The sequence below is a fragment of the Phyllopteryx taeniolatus genome, chromosome 4, assembly GCF_024500385.1.
Source record: "Phyllopteryx taeniolatus isolate TA_2022b chromosome 4, UOR_Ptae_1.2, whole genome shotgun sequence".
NCBI lineage: Eukaryota > Metazoa > Chordata > Actinopteri > Syngnathiformes > Syngnathidae > Phyllopteryx > Phyllopteryx taeniolatus.
The window spans coordinates 18,210,982-18,228,561 of NC_084505.1; the positions used below are offsets into that span (position 1 = coordinate 18,210,982).

At 42.9% G+C, this 17,580-nt stretch overlaps 1 protein-coding gene across 9 annotated transcripts in view; it reads left to right on the forward strand.

Annotated features, from left to right (window-relative positions):
• The window catches only part of LOC133476570 (striatin-like), a 40,213-nt gene extending 22,842 nt beyond the window's left edge, over positions 1–17,371 (forward strand). For 5 of the 9 annotated variants that reach the window (XM_061770149.1, XM_061770146.1, XM_061770147.1 and 2 more), the window contains 13 exons: positions 1,506–1,676; positions 2,807–2,939; positions 3,008–3,149; positions 4,910–5,008; positions 5,142–5,276; positions 5,934–6,070; positions 7,795–7,970; positions 9,941–9,988; positions 10,073–10,194; positions 12,767–12,934; positions 14,040–14,180; positions 14,274–14,375; positions 14,473–14,859. In XM_061770149.1, coding sequence (XP_061626133.1) covers positions 1,506–1,676; positions 2,807–2,939; positions 3,008–3,149; positions 4,910–5,008; positions 5,142–5,276; positions 5,934–6,070; positions 7,795–7,970; positions 9,941–9,988; positions 10,073–10,194; positions 12,767–12,934; positions 14,040–14,180; positions 14,274–14,375; positions 14,473–14,843 — 1,945 coding nt within the window. In that variant the 3' untranslated portion in view covers positions 14,844–14,859. Of the gene's footprint in view, positions 1–1,505; positions 1,677–2,806; positions 2,940–3,007; positions 3,150–4,909; positions 5,009–5,141; positions 5,277–5,933; positions 6,071–7,794; positions 7,971–9,940; positions 9,989–10,072; positions 10,195–12,766; positions 12,935–14,039; positions 14,181–14,255; positions 14,376–14,472; positions 14,860–15,579 lie in introns of those variants that run through there. The other 4 variants (XM_061770152.1, XM_061770153.1, XR_009788088.1 and 1 more) reach the window with 4 other exon arrangements.
• The last annotated feature ends 209 nt before the right edge of the window (positions 17,372–17,580 follow it).

Genomic DNA, 17,580 nt, shown 5'->3' on the forward strand with positions numbered 1-17,580 from the left:
GGGTAAGAGCAAAGAGCTGTCTCAAGACCATCACAAACTAATGGTTGAAAAACATAATGATGGCATTGGTTACAGGCATATATCTAAGCTTCTGAACATTCCAGTGAGCACGGTTGGGGTCATAATACGCAAGTGGAAAGCCAATCATACCACCATAAATTTGCCTCGATCAAGATTTTTGACAGAGGAATGCAAAGAATAATCAAAAGAGTTGTCCAAGAGCCAAGGACCACCTGTGGAGAGTTTCAAAAAGACCTGGAATTAGCAGGTACTGTTGTCACCACGAGAACAGTGAGTAATGTACTCTGCCGCCATGGCCTGTATGCACGCTCACCATGCAAGACCCCATAGCTTAAAAAAGCATGTCAAAGCTCGTTTAAAGTTTGCTGAACAACATTAGGACAAGCCAGTTAAATACTGGGAGAATATAGTCTCGTCGTATGAGAGCAAAAATTTAACTGTTTGGATGCCATCATGAACACTACGTTTGGAGGAGAAATCACCCTAAAAACACAATACCATCAGTGACGCTCGGAGGTGGGAACATGATGGTGTGGGGCTGCTTTTCCGCAAATGGTACTGGTAAACTTCACATTATTGAAGGAAAATGTATCGAGACATTCTTGACAAAAATCTGGTGCCATCTATGATGATGATGAAAATGAAACGAGGGTGGACATTTCAGCAGGATAATGATCAAAACATACTGCCAAGGAAACTCTCAATTGGTTTAAAAAAAAAAAAAAAAAAAGAAAGCTGCCAGAATGGCCAGCCAATCACCTAACTTGAATCCAATTCAAAATCTATGGAAATAACTGAAACTCAAGGTCCATAAAAGAAGCTCATGGAACCTTCAAGATTTGAAGACTGCTTGTGTGGAGGAATGGTCCAAAATCACACCAGCGCAATGCACGCGACTAGTTTCTCCATACAGGAGGTGTCTTGAAGCGGTCATTGCAAACAAAGGCTTTTGTACCAAGTATTAAATTAATACCAGTTGGTGTGTTCAATACTTTTTTCCTGTGTCATTTCAAATTATTACACACAACTTAATTTCTGATCTTATTTGTTCTTCTTTGTATGTATGGGTTACTTGGGTTGTTCCCAACATCTGGTGAAACTGACATGTCAATAGCACCTTTGGAAATATATTTGAGAACAATGGTGACGTGTTAAATACTTATTTCAGCCGCTGTAACGTCAGAAGCTGACAAAAGTGAACGTTTGAAGCTAATGTTCGAAGTAATGTTGCAGGATAATCCTTTGCAATGTACTTTAAAAAATGAGAGACTGTATGAGTGAGTTTACAAACATCATAAAATGGCTAATAGGAAAGTAGTCCTTGTGATATTTAAGGGTTGTGAAGCGAGGCTAAATTCTAAATTAAAGGCGTGGGTGGGTGTTCTACCAGTTTAACGGTACTACCACAGAACATACCTGTTGAGGCATGTCCTCGCACTACTGATGATGATGAAATCAAAGACGACGTCTGCCGTTTTTGTCAGGTACCTGGAGGAAGTGGGCTATACGGACGCCATCTTGGACGTGAAATCTCAGTGTGTGCGAGCGTTGTTGGGCCTTAGCACAGAGGCCGAGGAGATGCCACAGACGCGCTACCACGACATTGTGGTGGACCGAGACCACGTGGTCAACAGTACCCAAGGGGGCGTGGCCAGGTAGGACGGGCCACGGTGGTGGCGACATGGAGAACAACAACACTGTTAAAAGTAGTTATGCACTGAAATGTAAATTCTTGACCGCAACTGACTTAACTGTTATTGATCAGACTCAATAACAGTTAATTATACAGCATGGTGCTGTTTGTGGTTCGAACTCAGGCGACCACTATCCCGCAGGTTGCGAGTCGAGTGCACCAACGGCTGGGCTATTAGACCAGGATGCCGGGTTAGTGGGCAGCAGCCTCTTTCCAAGGATTCCGAGGAGTGACGTAGCGCTCGCTACCTAAGCCCAAGCAAAATCCAAACAATGCTGTAAACACTCTCCAAACTGTAGTAGCCTATACAAACTACACAATCTTTATCCAAACTCTGAGTTGAGCGCAACTCTATAAAAAAAACACACATTTGGAATGGGGCCTGCATGAGGGCTTTATGTTGCTGTCAAATCTCGTGGCAAACTCTGTAGCGCTTCCCGACTCGGTCACGTGGTACAGTCGAGCAGGGAGGCTTCAGATGTCATCACTTCCGGCTCCTCCCCTAAATGAAGCAAGCCTCGATACGTGCTTCGCGGCCACGCGTCGAAGACTCGGCACAACCCGTAACATCGCTACCGAAAACCAACATTGAATGCCCATGACCTACTATCCCTCAGGCGGCACTGCATTAAAAACTGACATCATTGTGTCAAGGATATTGCCATGTGGGCTCAGGAACACTTCAGAAAACCATTTTCAGTTGACACAGTTAGTCCTTTCATTTACAAATGTGAGGTAAAACCATGCAAAGCGAAAGCCATATTTAACGACACCCAGAAAGCCGCTGGCTTCTCTGAGCCTGAGCTCATTTGAGATGGACTGACGCAAAGTGGAAAAGTGTGCTCGGTCAAGTCCACATTTCACGTTGTTTTTGGAAATCATGGACATCGTGTCCTCCAAGCAAAAGAGGAAAACAAGTAGATGTAATGTTTCAAAGATTTTTGTTTTAGAATAAATACTTTAAGTAAACAGCAGCAACACATTTAAAACAAAGTTTTGCATCGGGGTTAGTTTCCCATTTACGCATATTAACAGTGTTACCAAACTACAACACAACAACCTTACAGCACAACAACACTGTTAACCTCCCAGCAGAGCTGACTCCTCCCACTCAGCTGCCATCTTGGAGACCTTCAAGTTGATCGAGGACGCCGCCGCCAACTTCAGCAGCGAGGACGAGGACAACGACAGCAGTGGCAACGGGCAAAACACGAGCATCCTTGACGTAAAGCGCACACACACATGCATACGCCTTTGTCGCAATCATCGCTCTTATTCTGAAAATCTCGGCAGATGGTGAGGAGGAAACAATCGCCTACTCCGTCATCAACGACCTCCGACCTCAGTGACGACTCAGACACAGAGGAGGCCCTCAAGGGTTTCGACTTCCTGTCCAGCCACGATACAGATGGCGGAGAGGACGGCAGCCAATGGGGTGAGACCCACAGCTGTTACTAATATTCTGACGTTCATATTTTAACCGGTTCCTAATATTTTGACGGGTTATGCCGATCCCAATTCTACCCCTCAGACCTTCCCCTTCGTCTTAGCCCTTGGTTTTGCGTGTGCACGAAAACGAATGGGTGTCCCATTTCCTAGGTTAAGGGATGAAGGGGTGTATAGCCCTTGAAACCAAGTGTGGTAGGGGAGCTCGCTTGAACGCGAGATATATGGGACTGCGCCCCCACTGACAGGCGAAGAGCTTGCTTACAAGACGGCGGAACCGGCAAGGAAGTACATAAATGTAAGTGAGCACAATTATTGATATTCATGCTAATGACAGTCATGCTTTTATCAACTAAGCTAATCAGCTAAGTCGCGTTCAGAAGCTACGTAGCTACTGTGGTGTAGCTAATAATATCGCTTCTGTGTATACCGTGACGTTCGCTTTCCATATAGTTAAGCCTCATCACTCATGTATTGCAGTATTTTGTCAGCGTGAAGCCATTAGCTGTGATTCCCTGTGAATATCCTCGTCTGACATCGGGTTTACTAAACACACACGAAGTCAACGTAATAAATAACCGGACGGCTTTTCTTCCACAGGGATGCGACAAGGCAACCCTCTTCTACAACAGTCCAGAACGACAAAGCCAGTGCCAAAATGACAACGGACACAAAATGCAATTTTAGAGGAATGTGACAAAAAACACACGAGACTGAAGCAAAAAATATATTGTTTTTACTGTTTTCCAGTTAAATTGTAGATATTGTATTTAAAGGTTTTGTTTATGTTCGATACATTTCTTAGATATATTTTTTTTTCAAAATTGAAAATCTGCAATATCTAAATACAGAAATAAGCACACTATTACCATATCATAATATGGAAATGTTCCCAAATGTCAATAACAATGTTCTGTAAATAAGTGTGTCTCTTTGATAATTGCGTGCTTCTGTTTTACCTCAACGCTGCAAATTATGAGGCCTAAATGATATTTATTGTTCCTGTGACAATAAAGTTCTTTTCTAGTCTATTCTGTTTGATTTTCTTTTTTGTGTGTATTTACAAATGTTTGGTTATGTGTTTTGTGATGGTTGTTGCTGTGTGTTATTTATTGGCCGACGTTTGGCTCTAAAATGAGCTTGTCAAAATATGTTCCTTATGTGGAAATGTGTTTCTAGAGTAGATAAAGATGAAATATAGAAATGTATACACCCTGTCACGTGGTAGGAAACATTTATTCTAAAAAAAAAAAAACTTTTACAAACTGCAAAAACATATATATATATATATATATATATATATATAATTTTTTTAAAAAAAAAGCAATTTATAATAATAGTAGCATTCAACACTGCGCAACATGGTCGAACCCGACTGGACCGGACCTGTCACTAATATTCTGACTGGTTACTAATATTTTGACTGGTTCTCAATACAGTATTTTGATTGGTTCCTATTATTCTTTCCTGTTATTAATATTCTTACTGGTTCTAATATTTTGACTGGTTTCTAATATATTGACTAGTTACCAATATTTTGATTGGTTCCTAATATTCTAACCTCTTCCTGATATTTCACCAGGTCCTAATATTTTGAAATGTTCCTTATATATTGACCAGTTTTGAATATTTTGACGAGATCAGAATAATATGACCCGTTGCTAATATTCTGGCCTGTTCCTGATATTGGGGATTGAGAATATTATGTTTTGGGAATGCTAATCTAGCAATGCTACTGTGTTGTTGCAGGCAAAGAGGCGGAGGTTGGGTGGGATGTGGACGCGGGCGTGATCGCACAGCTGAAGGAGGAGTACCGGCGGGAGCGTCGCGGCAAGAAGGGCGTCAAGCGTAAATTCTTCTTCTTCTCCTTCTCCTTCTTCTCCTCATCCTTTTCCTCCTCCTCCTCCTCCTCCTCCTCCTCCTGCTATTCTTGAGACTTCTGCTTCAAAATGCACCAGTCAGCCGCCATCTTTATCTCCAGGCCCAAATCGCTCCAAGCTCCAGGACATGCTCGCTAACTTGCGCGACGCCGAGGAGTTCCCTGCTCTGCAGCCCCCTGCAACGCCCCCGGCCCGGCCCGCCCCCGCCACCAGACTCAACGAGCAGGAAATGGACGGTAGGCAATCGGCCAATCAGCTGTTGACTTTGTTGGTCGCTAGGCAGAGATTGTGGGCTCGGGTGTGGCAGCAATACGCTTCTTGTCGTTCAGCCCTGGTTTAGCAAAAGTTTTGCAAGCCGACATGGCGCCTACTTCCGTGTTAATTCATAAACAATGCGGCTGCTGGTCGTATCAATGATTGGGTGAATGGAACTTCTGCCTAGAGACAACATGCGAGGAAGAGATGCTCAAATTAAATGAATAACATACTGTACATATTGTAGATAGTATTTTTTGGCTAAAATAAAATGATTTTGGGACTTTTTTACCACATCAATCACAAATTTAACATGGATGCTGTTAGAGTTGTTATTGGATGGTTGAACTTCCTCCTACAGACAGTTCTAAAAATAAACTGGCTTTTGGACTAAAACATTCACGACAGCAGTACGGAACATTCCCTGAGTAAACAAGATCGTGTCAGCTGATGTCTTAATTCGGGGATCCGATCAATGATGGCATTGATCGGATGGGGGAATTATGTCGATCCGATATAGCCGATCAGAATCGTGGAAAGTCGAATTTCAATGTGGAAAGATGATTTAAGGTACGAGTGTTTTGATTTATAAGCTTTGAGTCTGGCTGGTGAAGGTTCCGTATTTGTTTTCCCCGTAGAGGGCGCCGCCTTCCTGCCGGTACCAGGGAAGTCGTTAATCGTGGGCCGCGTGGACGAGGCAGTCGCTAGTGAGCCGGGACTCGGAGAACTGGCTGGGCTGACGGTCGCCAACGATACTGACGGCCTCACCTACCAGGTAACGCCACCTCCACGCCCGTTGTGCGATGATGTCATTGCGAAATTACCTACAACCTTCCGTAAATTACACAGTGGGATTACTCAAATTGACCGGCCAGCTTGACAAAAAAAATTAAATAGTTAGCTTTTTTACACTGGTCTGTGGGTCGTCGCGAGCACAGCATTTTAATTAAAAAGAGGCGTATTTAATGATTTTTCGTGTATTGAATTAGCGATTGACCATGATTTTGGGGTGCTACTATGTTGACGTTGGTGCGCAACAATATATGATAGCAATGTGAGGTGCAATACTAACTTGAACGATGCAGTGTTCGACTTCCTGTCCAGCCACGATACAGCAAGCAAGATGGCGTTTATTTTTATTTATTTATTTGTAATTTTTTTTCCTGGAAAGTAGTCATTTTGAAGATGCGAGGATTCCATTCGTTACGTGTCAGAAAATCAGCAAAAATGTTGATCATTTTTGTCCAAAATAGAAGCAGCTTATTTGTATTCAGCACAAAGGTAATCAGTCTGCTTTCATGGAAGACTACAGAAATCGGAGAATGTTGACTCTTGAGAGGCTGAACTCTGAGGATTTGGACAATTTTAAGTTAAACAATGGTTCTAAACAATGAATCAGTTATCATAATTGCGATATTTGATAATCGATTAGTTGTTATAGTATATTATTTTAATATATGATATAAACAGCTTGGCGATACAGTAATATGGACGAAGTCCTGCCACAAATGGCGAAAAAACATGTAAGTGACACTCACCCCACCCAAAAGTGTGGATAAGCACTATGTAAAATGGATGGATGTTTGTATGTGTTGCTTCTCCATGTGTAGTAAAGTACCAGTTGTTTGAAGGTTTAGAATTAGCGTAACATTTATGCTAATTCCCGTTAAACTGTCAATGGCATTTCGAATGATATGTTAACATTAATCTAAAGGGTTTTAGTCATGTGAAATGATATGGTTTGCTTGAACATTTTGGTGTTTGCCATTTGTTTTCTATGTCAGTTTTCCAGTAAACAACTGGGAGTAACAAACAGCTTGAAGCAATCACACAGTGCCTCTTATTTGGACAACTATAAGAACGAGAGAGTGAGAACAGGCGCTAAGGAATACTTTGTGTCTTTTAATACATTTGAATGTGTATAAAGTATGTGGGGCGACTGGTTAGAGCGTCGGCCTCACAGTTATGAGGAGCGGTGTTCAATCCCCGGTCCCGCCTGTGTGGAGTTTGCATGTTCTCCCCGTGCCTGCGTGGGTTTTCTCCGGCGGGCACTACGGTTTCCTCCCACATCCCAAAAACATGCATTAATTAGGGACTCTAAATTGCCCGTAGGTGTGAATGTGAGTGCGAATGTTGTTTGTTTGTATGTGCCCTCCGATTGGCTGGCAACCAGTTCAGGGCGTACCCCGCCTCCTCCACGATGACAGCTGGGATAGCCTCCAGCACGCCCACGACCCGAGTGAGGAGAAGCGGCTCAGAAAATGGATGGAAATGGATGGATAAAGTATGTGGGACGGATCAAAATAAGATTAAAAAAAACATTTTTTTTTTTTAATATGGTCTCTCTAATTTACACATTTTCACCAATTATGGCTGGATCTAGAAAGTGTCCCCCCCTGCGTAAAATATTCCTTTCAGTATCTGTTGCGGCCCGCTAAAAACACACAGCAGTCCGGACTTGTGTTGATGATGATGATGCTGATGCTGTTTGTTGTGCAGATGGGCAGCAGTCAGGATGCACTGATGAAGACATGGAACGCCAAGTTCACGCTGCGCAGCCATTTTGACGCCCTGCGTGGCCTGGCCTTCCACCCGGTAGAGCCAGTCCTGGTCACTGCCTCCGACGATGGCACCCTCAAACTGTGGAACCTCGACAAGACCACGCCCACCAAGAAGTGAGATGCATTGAGACCACCGCACGCACACACCCAGGAACACAAATCAGTCAGTTGTGTCTCAAAAAAAAAAGAGTAAAATAGCACTATAATATTATACTTCATAAAAACATAGACTAATCTCGTAATTAAATACAATTAAAAATAATTAAACAGTGTTTGTCACACTTTCTCCTTCAATTATGCGGCTCAGTACAATACAGACCTACGGATATACTGTACTTGTGGTTCAGCTCCTCTACCAGCTTCTCAGTACGGCAGTAATATTAGTCGTCGTTTGCAATATTGTTATATTGTCTGCCAACATGTGTTGTTTCACCGTTTGCGTTCAGATAGCTGTTGCTTAAAGCGTAACAACTCCGCCACATAGATATTAATTGTTAGCCCGTGTGCCTATGGGGTTTCCCATTGTATGTTAGCTTTCAGGTATGGGAGGCTATGGTAGCTTTAAATACACAACATGTAATTCTTTGTTTTATGTTTAGTTTAGACATTTTTCATCAACCCTATTTTGTAATGTGTTACAGACCAAACCAGTAACTGAATGATAATCATGATACAAATAACGGTTATTTGCAGCCGTCTTATGAATAACGTGTAATTGACATGTAGTTGAACCTGAAGCAGCCTCAGACGTTTGTCGAATTGGTAGCCGTTCGTTCGTATTAATCGGTACCAAGGAAATAGCTCTCAATTTCAAAAAGGTTGGTGAATATATCACTCCATGTTGTGTGATATTGCTTATTTGGTTTTGTTTCCTCATTAAACAATACCAAATAACAACAATAATCATTAATAAACACAAAACAGTAGCTTTAGCAGAGACGCCCGGAGTTCCCTCTCCCCAGCCACTTCATCCAACTCTTCCGGGGGGATCCCCAGGTGTTCCCAGGCCAGCCGAAAGATGTAGTCTCTCCAGCGTGTCCTGGGTCGTCCCCGGGGTCTCCTCCCGGTGGGACGTGCCCGGAACACCTCACCAGGGAGGCGTCCGGGAGGCATCCGAATCAGACCTCCCGGATGACCAAGCTTCTCACCCTATCTCTCGGCCGCTTGTATCCGTCCTCAATATACTGTATGTGAAACATACAATGGGCTTACTTTTCCAAGAGGCAACTTTCACAACAAAACGGAACAAAGCATAAAACATAAAGACATAAAAAAAACATCCATGCTCTTTGTTGTATGAAGTGGTTATAGGTGAAAGGGGTCTGGAGTCGCCCTTCACCAGTTTGTCAAAGATGGTGCGATCACAGCGTACATGACGTCACTTCTGTTTCCCACAAGCAAAGTTCAAAGTAACTTTCGAGTGACATACATACAGAAAGAATGTCTCCGTTTCCAGTCCCATCTAGCTCCACATCCCTTCTCAACTCCTCCGGGCCACTTTGCTAAAACCCCCTCCCCAAAGTAGACAAGCTGCGACATTACTGCGGCTGTTGCAAGAGTGCTGACTGCCAAGGCATAAAAGCAACCAGCGGCGACATTCCCCTCCTCAGAAACTGTGCTGCTGCTAGTCTGCTGCAAAAGGCCCCAAGTGCAGACATTCTCCTCCATTAAATGTCCTGCTGCCACTGTCAACAGTCCACCACGGGTTCACATGAGGGACAACAAACGTGCATTCATTCCTTTTCCGTGCCGCTTATCCTCACTAGCGGAGCGGGCGTCCTGGAGCCTCTCCCAGCTTCTATCTTCGGGCGAGAGGCGGGGTACACACTGAACCGCTCACCAGCCACTCACACCAAATGTAAAATACTTCATCTGATTATTCGAGTCATCGATGGAATAATCCATTCTAAAAACATTGGACAGCTCTAGTTTAATTTGACAGTAACTTTTCATATGTTCCCGACTGTATGAAAGTAGTTTGTCTGTGATTTCTCGTTTAAACAGATGTTTACAGCCAATCAAAATGCCAGGTAATGTCACATTTTTAAAAAGACTTGTGACTTGAGCTCATGATGTGTTTTTAGGTGTGCATCTGTGGACGTGGAGCCCATCTACACATTCCGAGCTCACAGGCGAGTCCAGCAATCTGTCAGTCAATCAATCAATCAACCATGGCGACAGTTCTGATAATATTTTTGCCCGTCTGTCCAACGCAGTGGCGCCGTTCTTTGTCTCACAATGAGCGGCAGCGGCGAGCAGTGCTTTAGTGGCGGCGTGGACGGAACCATCCAGAGCTGGAATGTGCCCAGCCACAACAGTGACCCCTATGACTCCTATGGTACGCTCCCTTCCCAACAAAGGAATACAAATGCCATATCATTTTAGTTCTGGTACACACAAGAATTTTTTTTGACTGTTGAGAGATTTTATTAATGTTATAGACCCAACACATGAAGATGATTGTACTGTGTGTTGTGTGCTCCGATAATCTCAGTACAGCACACAAAGATTGTGTTTCAGCAGCGATCTCAAATCTAGTCCTCCAAGACAGAAATCTTCTGCGAGCAAGGGGAGATCGAGTCCGAGTGGACCATGCTCCGCGCCTCCATTGTTGAGGCGGCCGACCGGAGCTGTGGCCGTAGGGTGGGCGGTGCCTCTCGTGGCAGCAATCCCCGAACCCGTAGGTGGACACCAACAGTGAGGGATGCCGTCAAGCTAAAGAAGGAGTCCTATCGGGCCTTTTTGGCCTGTGGCACTCCTGAGGCAGCTGATGGGTACCGGCTGGCCAAACGGAATGCAGCTTTGGTGGTCGCCTGAAGCAAAAATTCGGGCGTGGGAGGAGATTGGTGACGCTATGGAGAAAGACTTCCGGATGGCTTCGAGGAAATTCTGGTTCATCATCCGGTATCACAGGAAGGGGATGTAGTGTACCATCAACACTGTGTATAGTGGGGATGGGGCGCTGCTGACCTCGATTCGGGACGTTGTGAGGCGGTGGGGAGAATACTTCGAAGACCTCCTCAATTCCACCGACACGCTTTCCCATGAGGAAGCAGAAACTGGGGTTTCTGAGTCGGGCTCGCCTATCTCTGGGGTTGATGTCGCCGAGGTGGTTAAAAAGCTCCTTGGTGGCAAGGCCCCGGGGATGGATGCGATTCGCCCGGAGTTCCTAAAAGCTCTGGATGTTGTGGGGCTCTCCTGGTTGACACGCCTCTGCAACATTGCATGGACATCGGGGACAGTGCCTCTGGATTGGCAGACTGGGGTGGTGGTCCCCTTTTTAAGAAGGGGGACCGGAGGGTGTGTTCCAACTACAGGGAGATCACACGCCTCAGCCTCCCTGGTAATGTCTATTCAGAGGTGCTGGAGAGGAGAGTCTGCCGGGAAGTAGAATCTCAGATTCAGGAGGAGCAGTGTGTTTTTCGTCTTGGCCGTGGAACAGTGGACCAGCTCTACACCCTCGGCAGGGTCCTCGAGGGTGCATGGGAGTTCGCCCTACCAGTCTACATGTATTTTGTGGACTTTGAGAATGTATTCAACCGTGTCCCTCGGGGAGTCCTGTAGGGATTCTGTTCATTGCTTTTCTGAACAGAATTTCTAGGCGCAGCCAAGGTGTAGAGGGTGTGCGGTTTGGTGGCCTCAGTATTGCATCTCTGCTTTTTGCAGATGATGTGGTTCTATTGGCTTCATCAAGCCGTGATCTCCAACCCTCACTGGAGCGGTTCGCAGCCGAGTGTGAAGCGGCTGGGACGAAAATTAGCACCTCCAAATCTAAGACCCTTGACCTCGGCCGGAAAAGGGTGGCTTGCCCTCTCCAAGACGGGGATGAGATCCTGCCCCAAGTGGAGGAGTTCAAATATCTTGGGGTCTTGTTCACGAGTGAGGTAAGAATGGAACGAGAGATTGACAGGCGGATCGGTGCAGCATCTGGAGTGATCCAGACTTTGTATCGGTCCGTTGTGGTGAAGAAGGAGCTAAGCCGAAAGGCGACGCTCTCAATTTACCGGTCGATCTGCGTTCCTACTCTCACCTACCAAGAAAAAGATCCTGGATACAAGCGGCTAAAATGAGTTTCCTCCATAGGGTGTCCGGCCTCTCCCTTAAAGATAGGGTGAGAAGCTCAGTCATCCAGGAGGGGCTCAGAGTAGAGCCGCTGCTCCTTCGCATTGAGAAGACCCAGATGAGGTGGCTCGGGCATCTGATTCCGATGCCTCCCGGGCAATGATCACAAGCATATATTCTTTTTGCTCTGTGGAAGCAACAACTGTTACTTGAGCTTAGTTGCAGACCTTCTCTGCCCCTTCTTCCTTGTAATTGATATATTTTTATAAAGATAGAATGCCTGTATATCGAAATACATAAGGAAGGTCGTGTGAGATCTCGACAGGAGTAGCCTGGGAAAATGAACAGAAAAGATTAACTGTGTATGTTCGCAAGTATACTGAAAGTCATTTGTCTGGGCTTGTTTCTGAAGGTTGTAACATCTGTTGTTTGCCTTATAAGGAGTGGAACTTTCTGGCACATTCCACCCCGCCCCCTCCTCAGAATAGAAGATAGATAGCACTTCTTTGTTTAGACAGACACATAGTCGCACAGCTTGCAAAACTATCTGTCTCCAATGCGTTGTTGCTCCTTGCCAATAAACGACGGACAACTGTCCAGTTGGTCTCCTGGAACTTCATTGGTTTCTCCTCACATACAAGAACTCACAATTGGTTGGTATGAATGCTTTTGCCCAGTATTTTCCCCCAACTTTAACATAATCACACTCCACGTCTCCCAGTACAGCTCAGTGCTGCCTGGCATGTTGTGGCACAATGTGGCGCTACACTGAAGACATGCAACTCGAAATTGGGACTTGGCCTGTATACAATGACACTAATGGACAAGTCTTTTTTTGGTGTGCACAGAGCTTTCGGTCCTGCGGGGGGCGCTCTGCGGACACGCGGACGCCGTGTGGAGCGTGGCCTATAGCGCCGTCCACCATCGCCTCCTCTCCTGCTCAGCCGACGGGACCGTACGTCTGTGGAATGCCGCTGCCGTCTCGCCGTCTCTCGCCGTTTTCAACCAAAGAGGAGGTAACGTGGGAACATGTTTACATGTACGCTTGTGCATTTCACGCTATGTGCTCACATGTGCGGGCGACTGTCGGCCACTAGTTCACCTCGCAGGTCGCAGATGTAACGCCGATGTAACTTATTTTCTGTTAAGATACTTTTACTCCAGTATTGCTTTGAATTGCTTTATAAAGCACTGAAAAAAGTCCTTTGAATTTACTTAATTTGAACATGTGCATCGGTTGCACATGATTAAAATGTAATTAATATTCCAAAAATTCACGCCATTTGTGCTTGGATTTTTCTCATTCCAAAAATTCCACAGTTTTCACCCCCCAAAAAATCCCAATTCATTCCCAACGACACGTTGAACAAAAAACATTCACATTGTCCACATTCAAAATTCAATATGTTCAGGTCATTCAATTCACATTGGGATTGATTTTTCAACATTCAAAAAAAATTCCCACACGTCAAAGATTTGACCATTTTCACCTACTTTTTCACCAACAAAATTCCCATTTTAGGACATATTCTACATTATTCCCCCCCTCCTTCAACATTTATCAATTTATTCAAACCATTCCAATATAAACTGTTTTCCACGTTCCAAAAATTCTCCCATACCAAACATTTATCCAAAGTTTCCACATTTTACACCAACAAAATTTCTACTTTAGGACATATTCTACATCATTAACCCTCTCACCTTCAACATTTCTTGACCGATTCAAACCAGTCCAATTACAAAATATTTTCCACATTCCCTAAATTCCCCTACATCTCACATTTCCCACATTAAAATACATTCTTCCCTCCTCCTTCAACATTTCTTGACTGATTCAAACCGTTCCAACTTCAAACTGTTCATTTCATTACGTTATTCCATATCATTTAATATCACTTAAAACCATACAATAACATCTGTAACAGTGATTGCATATAATTCAATATCATTCCACATCATTCCGTATTATTCGTCTTTCTATATCATTCCATTTCATTCCACATCGTTCCATATGATTTCATTCAGTTTAGCATTCACACGCAATTTGTTGACAAGTCCTGTTACGTGTCTCAAGTTCGCACACGTCCCTCCACATGTTGACGTGTCGAGCCCTTTCAGAACTGGGCATTCCGACCTCTGTGGACGTGTCGAGCAGCGAGCCGGCTCACATGGTCGCGTCCTTCTCCGGCGGCCATGTTGGCGTGTTCAACATGGAGACACAGCAGCTGGTCCTCAAGATGGAGTCGACGGGACTGCCAGGTAGGCCAACACGCTACCTGTTGTGTGTGTGTGTGTGTGTGTGTGTATGTATGCATGCGTTGATTGATCATTTAGTTTGTTTTTGTTGTTGAGATGCGTCTTGCCAAATCAACAAAGTGCTGAGTCATCCCACGCTGCCCATCAGTATCACAGCGCAGGAGGACCGACACATACGATTCTTTGACAATAACACTGGTACCTCACGCCTTACGAACTACTTACTAAATGCAATATCGACTTCCCGTCATTGTCATCACGTTGTTGTCTTGCGTGTTTTTGGCGTGTTGCGCAGGCAAACTGGTGCACTCGATGGTGGCGCACTTGGATGCTGTGACCAGTCTCGCTGTGGATCCAAACGGAATTTACCTCTTGTCGGGAAGTAAGTCGCCTCTTGTTAATTATGACAAAAACAATGCCCGTGCAAGAAAACAATTTACAATTTCCCCAAAAATATCCACGATTCACAACATACATCCATGTAGGAAAGTTTACAAAAATGTATGCACATTTACAAAGATTTACCAAGAATCTTTTCCCCCCAAAAAACAGGCAAGCAATATTCAAAATGAATTTAAAAAAAAAGAATGTTTAATCAAAAATTGTATGGAAATTCACACACAGTTAAAATTATTTTTTACACCAATTTATAAAAAAGTACAATAAAGTGATGATAATTGTTTTTACACACATTTCACAAAAATGCACAACATAAAATTTACAACAATTGGTAAAAGAAAAAAAATTGCAAAAAATACCCTAAATTAAATAGTTAATACAAATGTTGGAAATGTTAGTTTTCAAATAAAATTGTACACACATTTACAAAACAAAACATGCCCATTTTACAACAAAATGTACAAAAATGTACAACATGAAAATGTACTAAATTAACCCAAATGTACAAAAATTTGTAAAAGATCAATAAAATTAACAACAATTGTGTAATATTTTGGGAATTTTAACCAAATTTACAAATGTTTAAAACTACAAAAATGGAGATGTGCAATGTAAAATTTTCTACACACATTTATAAAACGTACCAACAAATTGACTTTAGAACAATTTGTAAAAATCTACATTAAAAATTACACATTTTTAAAAAGTTTAAAAATGTGCAATTATGAAAATTTGCAAAATTGTGTTACAGAAAATTGGAAAAATGTCCACGCGTTTGCAAAAATTATGGATATTTACAACAATTTACAGAAATGTTAAAACATATACACTTAGAAAAATGTACCAAAAACTTTTGACTTTTTACACCAATGTAAAAAAACAAAAAAAGTGTATATTAGTTTATTAATTTGGAACATGAAATGTATAAACTTTGCAAAAAATGAGCAACATGTCAAATTTCCAGTAGCAAAAAATGTTGAGCACTGCTGTTGTTGCTTTTGAGGCCACGACTGCTCCGTGCGTCTGTGGAACATGAACACCAAGACATGCATCCAGGAGTTGACGGCCCACCGTAAGAAGTTCGATGAGTCCATCCAGGACGTGGCCTTCCACCCCACCAAGTGCTACATCGCCAGCGCAGGGGCCGACGCGTTGGCCAAGGTCTTCGTATGACCCTCGTGACCTTGTCCAGACTCGGGCTGGCCCCGGTCCGCAAACAAATGCGCACGACGACGACGATGTGTGCCATGTTCTACTTCCTGCATTATGACTCCCGATTTAGTGAGTCGGCCATTTTGTAGTGCTGGAATGCGTTGTGAGTGCAGCGTCCCCTCCGCATATTCACCATTTGCTGCTCGCAGATTCACCTAAACAAGGATTTTTTTTTCTGGAACCTACCTTCCATTAGTATTGCTTTGGGGCCAAATTGTGGCAGCTTGGTGTGAAGGAACTATGTAAAAGTGAGTTGAAAAGCTTAATTTAGACTTTTGGCATTTTGGTACCAAGGAACTACGTTGCAATGAGTTGAGGAGCTTCATTTAGACAAAAGTAGTGCTTTGTTGGCATCTTGTGGCAACTTGGTGCCGAGTAACTGTTGAAGTGAGTTGAGGAGCTTCATTTAGACAAAAGTAATGCTTTGGTACCATCTTGTGGCAGCATGGTCCCAAGACAAATGTTGAAGTGAGTTGAGGAGCTTCATTTAAATCATCTTTTGGCATCGTGGTACCCGTGTGTTGCTAATACTAATTAACTGTTGATGCGTGTTTTGTATTTTTAAGATACAAGTAGATCTTTTTTAAATCCGTAAAAAAGTGAAGTTGTTCTCCTGGGTGATTATTAATAACTTTATTATCGTTATTAATATTATTATTGGTTTAGTGTGTTGAGTTGTATAGAAACTGTGTACAGTGTAAAACATGAACTTCAATTTATTTATTAACCGGCTGTGAAGCTTTTGGCAACAATTGAAGTGCGGAAAAGAACTTTTGTGTTTGCCAATTTACATAACAAAAGTTACATACTTGCTGTCTTTAAGCACTGGCCTCAAACGCTGCATTCCAATGAGCCATTTTCAGTAAAAAAAAATAAAAAATAATTATATATATATGATTTGTTGCTTCAACTGGGAAAAACACAGCATTCATTTGTAAATGATGAATATTGTCCATAAATGTGTACAGGGAAATCTGATACCTTAGCGACAATGTACAGTACATACTCTTGTTTTTACAATAAAGGAACATTAGGTTAGCCTTAACCATGTTATTGTACACTTTTTATGTACCTCTAGAGTCGGGCCCGACTGATTAATCGGCCAATATTAGTCATTTTCAAATTGGCCGAAATCAGCCAATTTTTGCATATCTATATATATATATATATATATATATATATACACACACACACACACACGTTTTTTTTTTGTTTTTTTTACACTAACACTTTACAACAAGAGACAAAATAATGACATTCAAACAAACAAAAAAATATTGGCCAATTTTTCTCAGTTGTAAAGTTAAACAAATATTAAAGGACAAAGTATTGTAAAAGAGTCAAATGTTCTGCCTGTATTTCATTTCTTTATTGTTGTAAGCATTAAGGGACCACAAAAATGAGTTATTGTATTCATTACACTGGACCCCTGCATACTCGCGGTTCGGCAGCTGTGGATTCAGCTACAGTATTTGTCGACATATTTTGTTTTTTTCTTTTATCTGTTTGGGGTGGTACAAACCTTTTTTTTTTTTTCCCCCTAATGCAGTTGTAATGGGCGTCAATTACCCATGGATTTTCACTATTCACAATAGGCCCTGGTCCCTATCGCCCGCGAATAGCAGGGGTCCAGTGTATAGATTTTGTAAATTGATCGGGGAATTAATTGGTTATCGGAATTTTATTTTGCCAAATATCTGAATCTGCATCGGCCTTAAAAAATCCATATCGGTCGACACGATGGGCCCTACTTTAGTGTATGCATTATCAAAACAAACTGATTATTATTTTC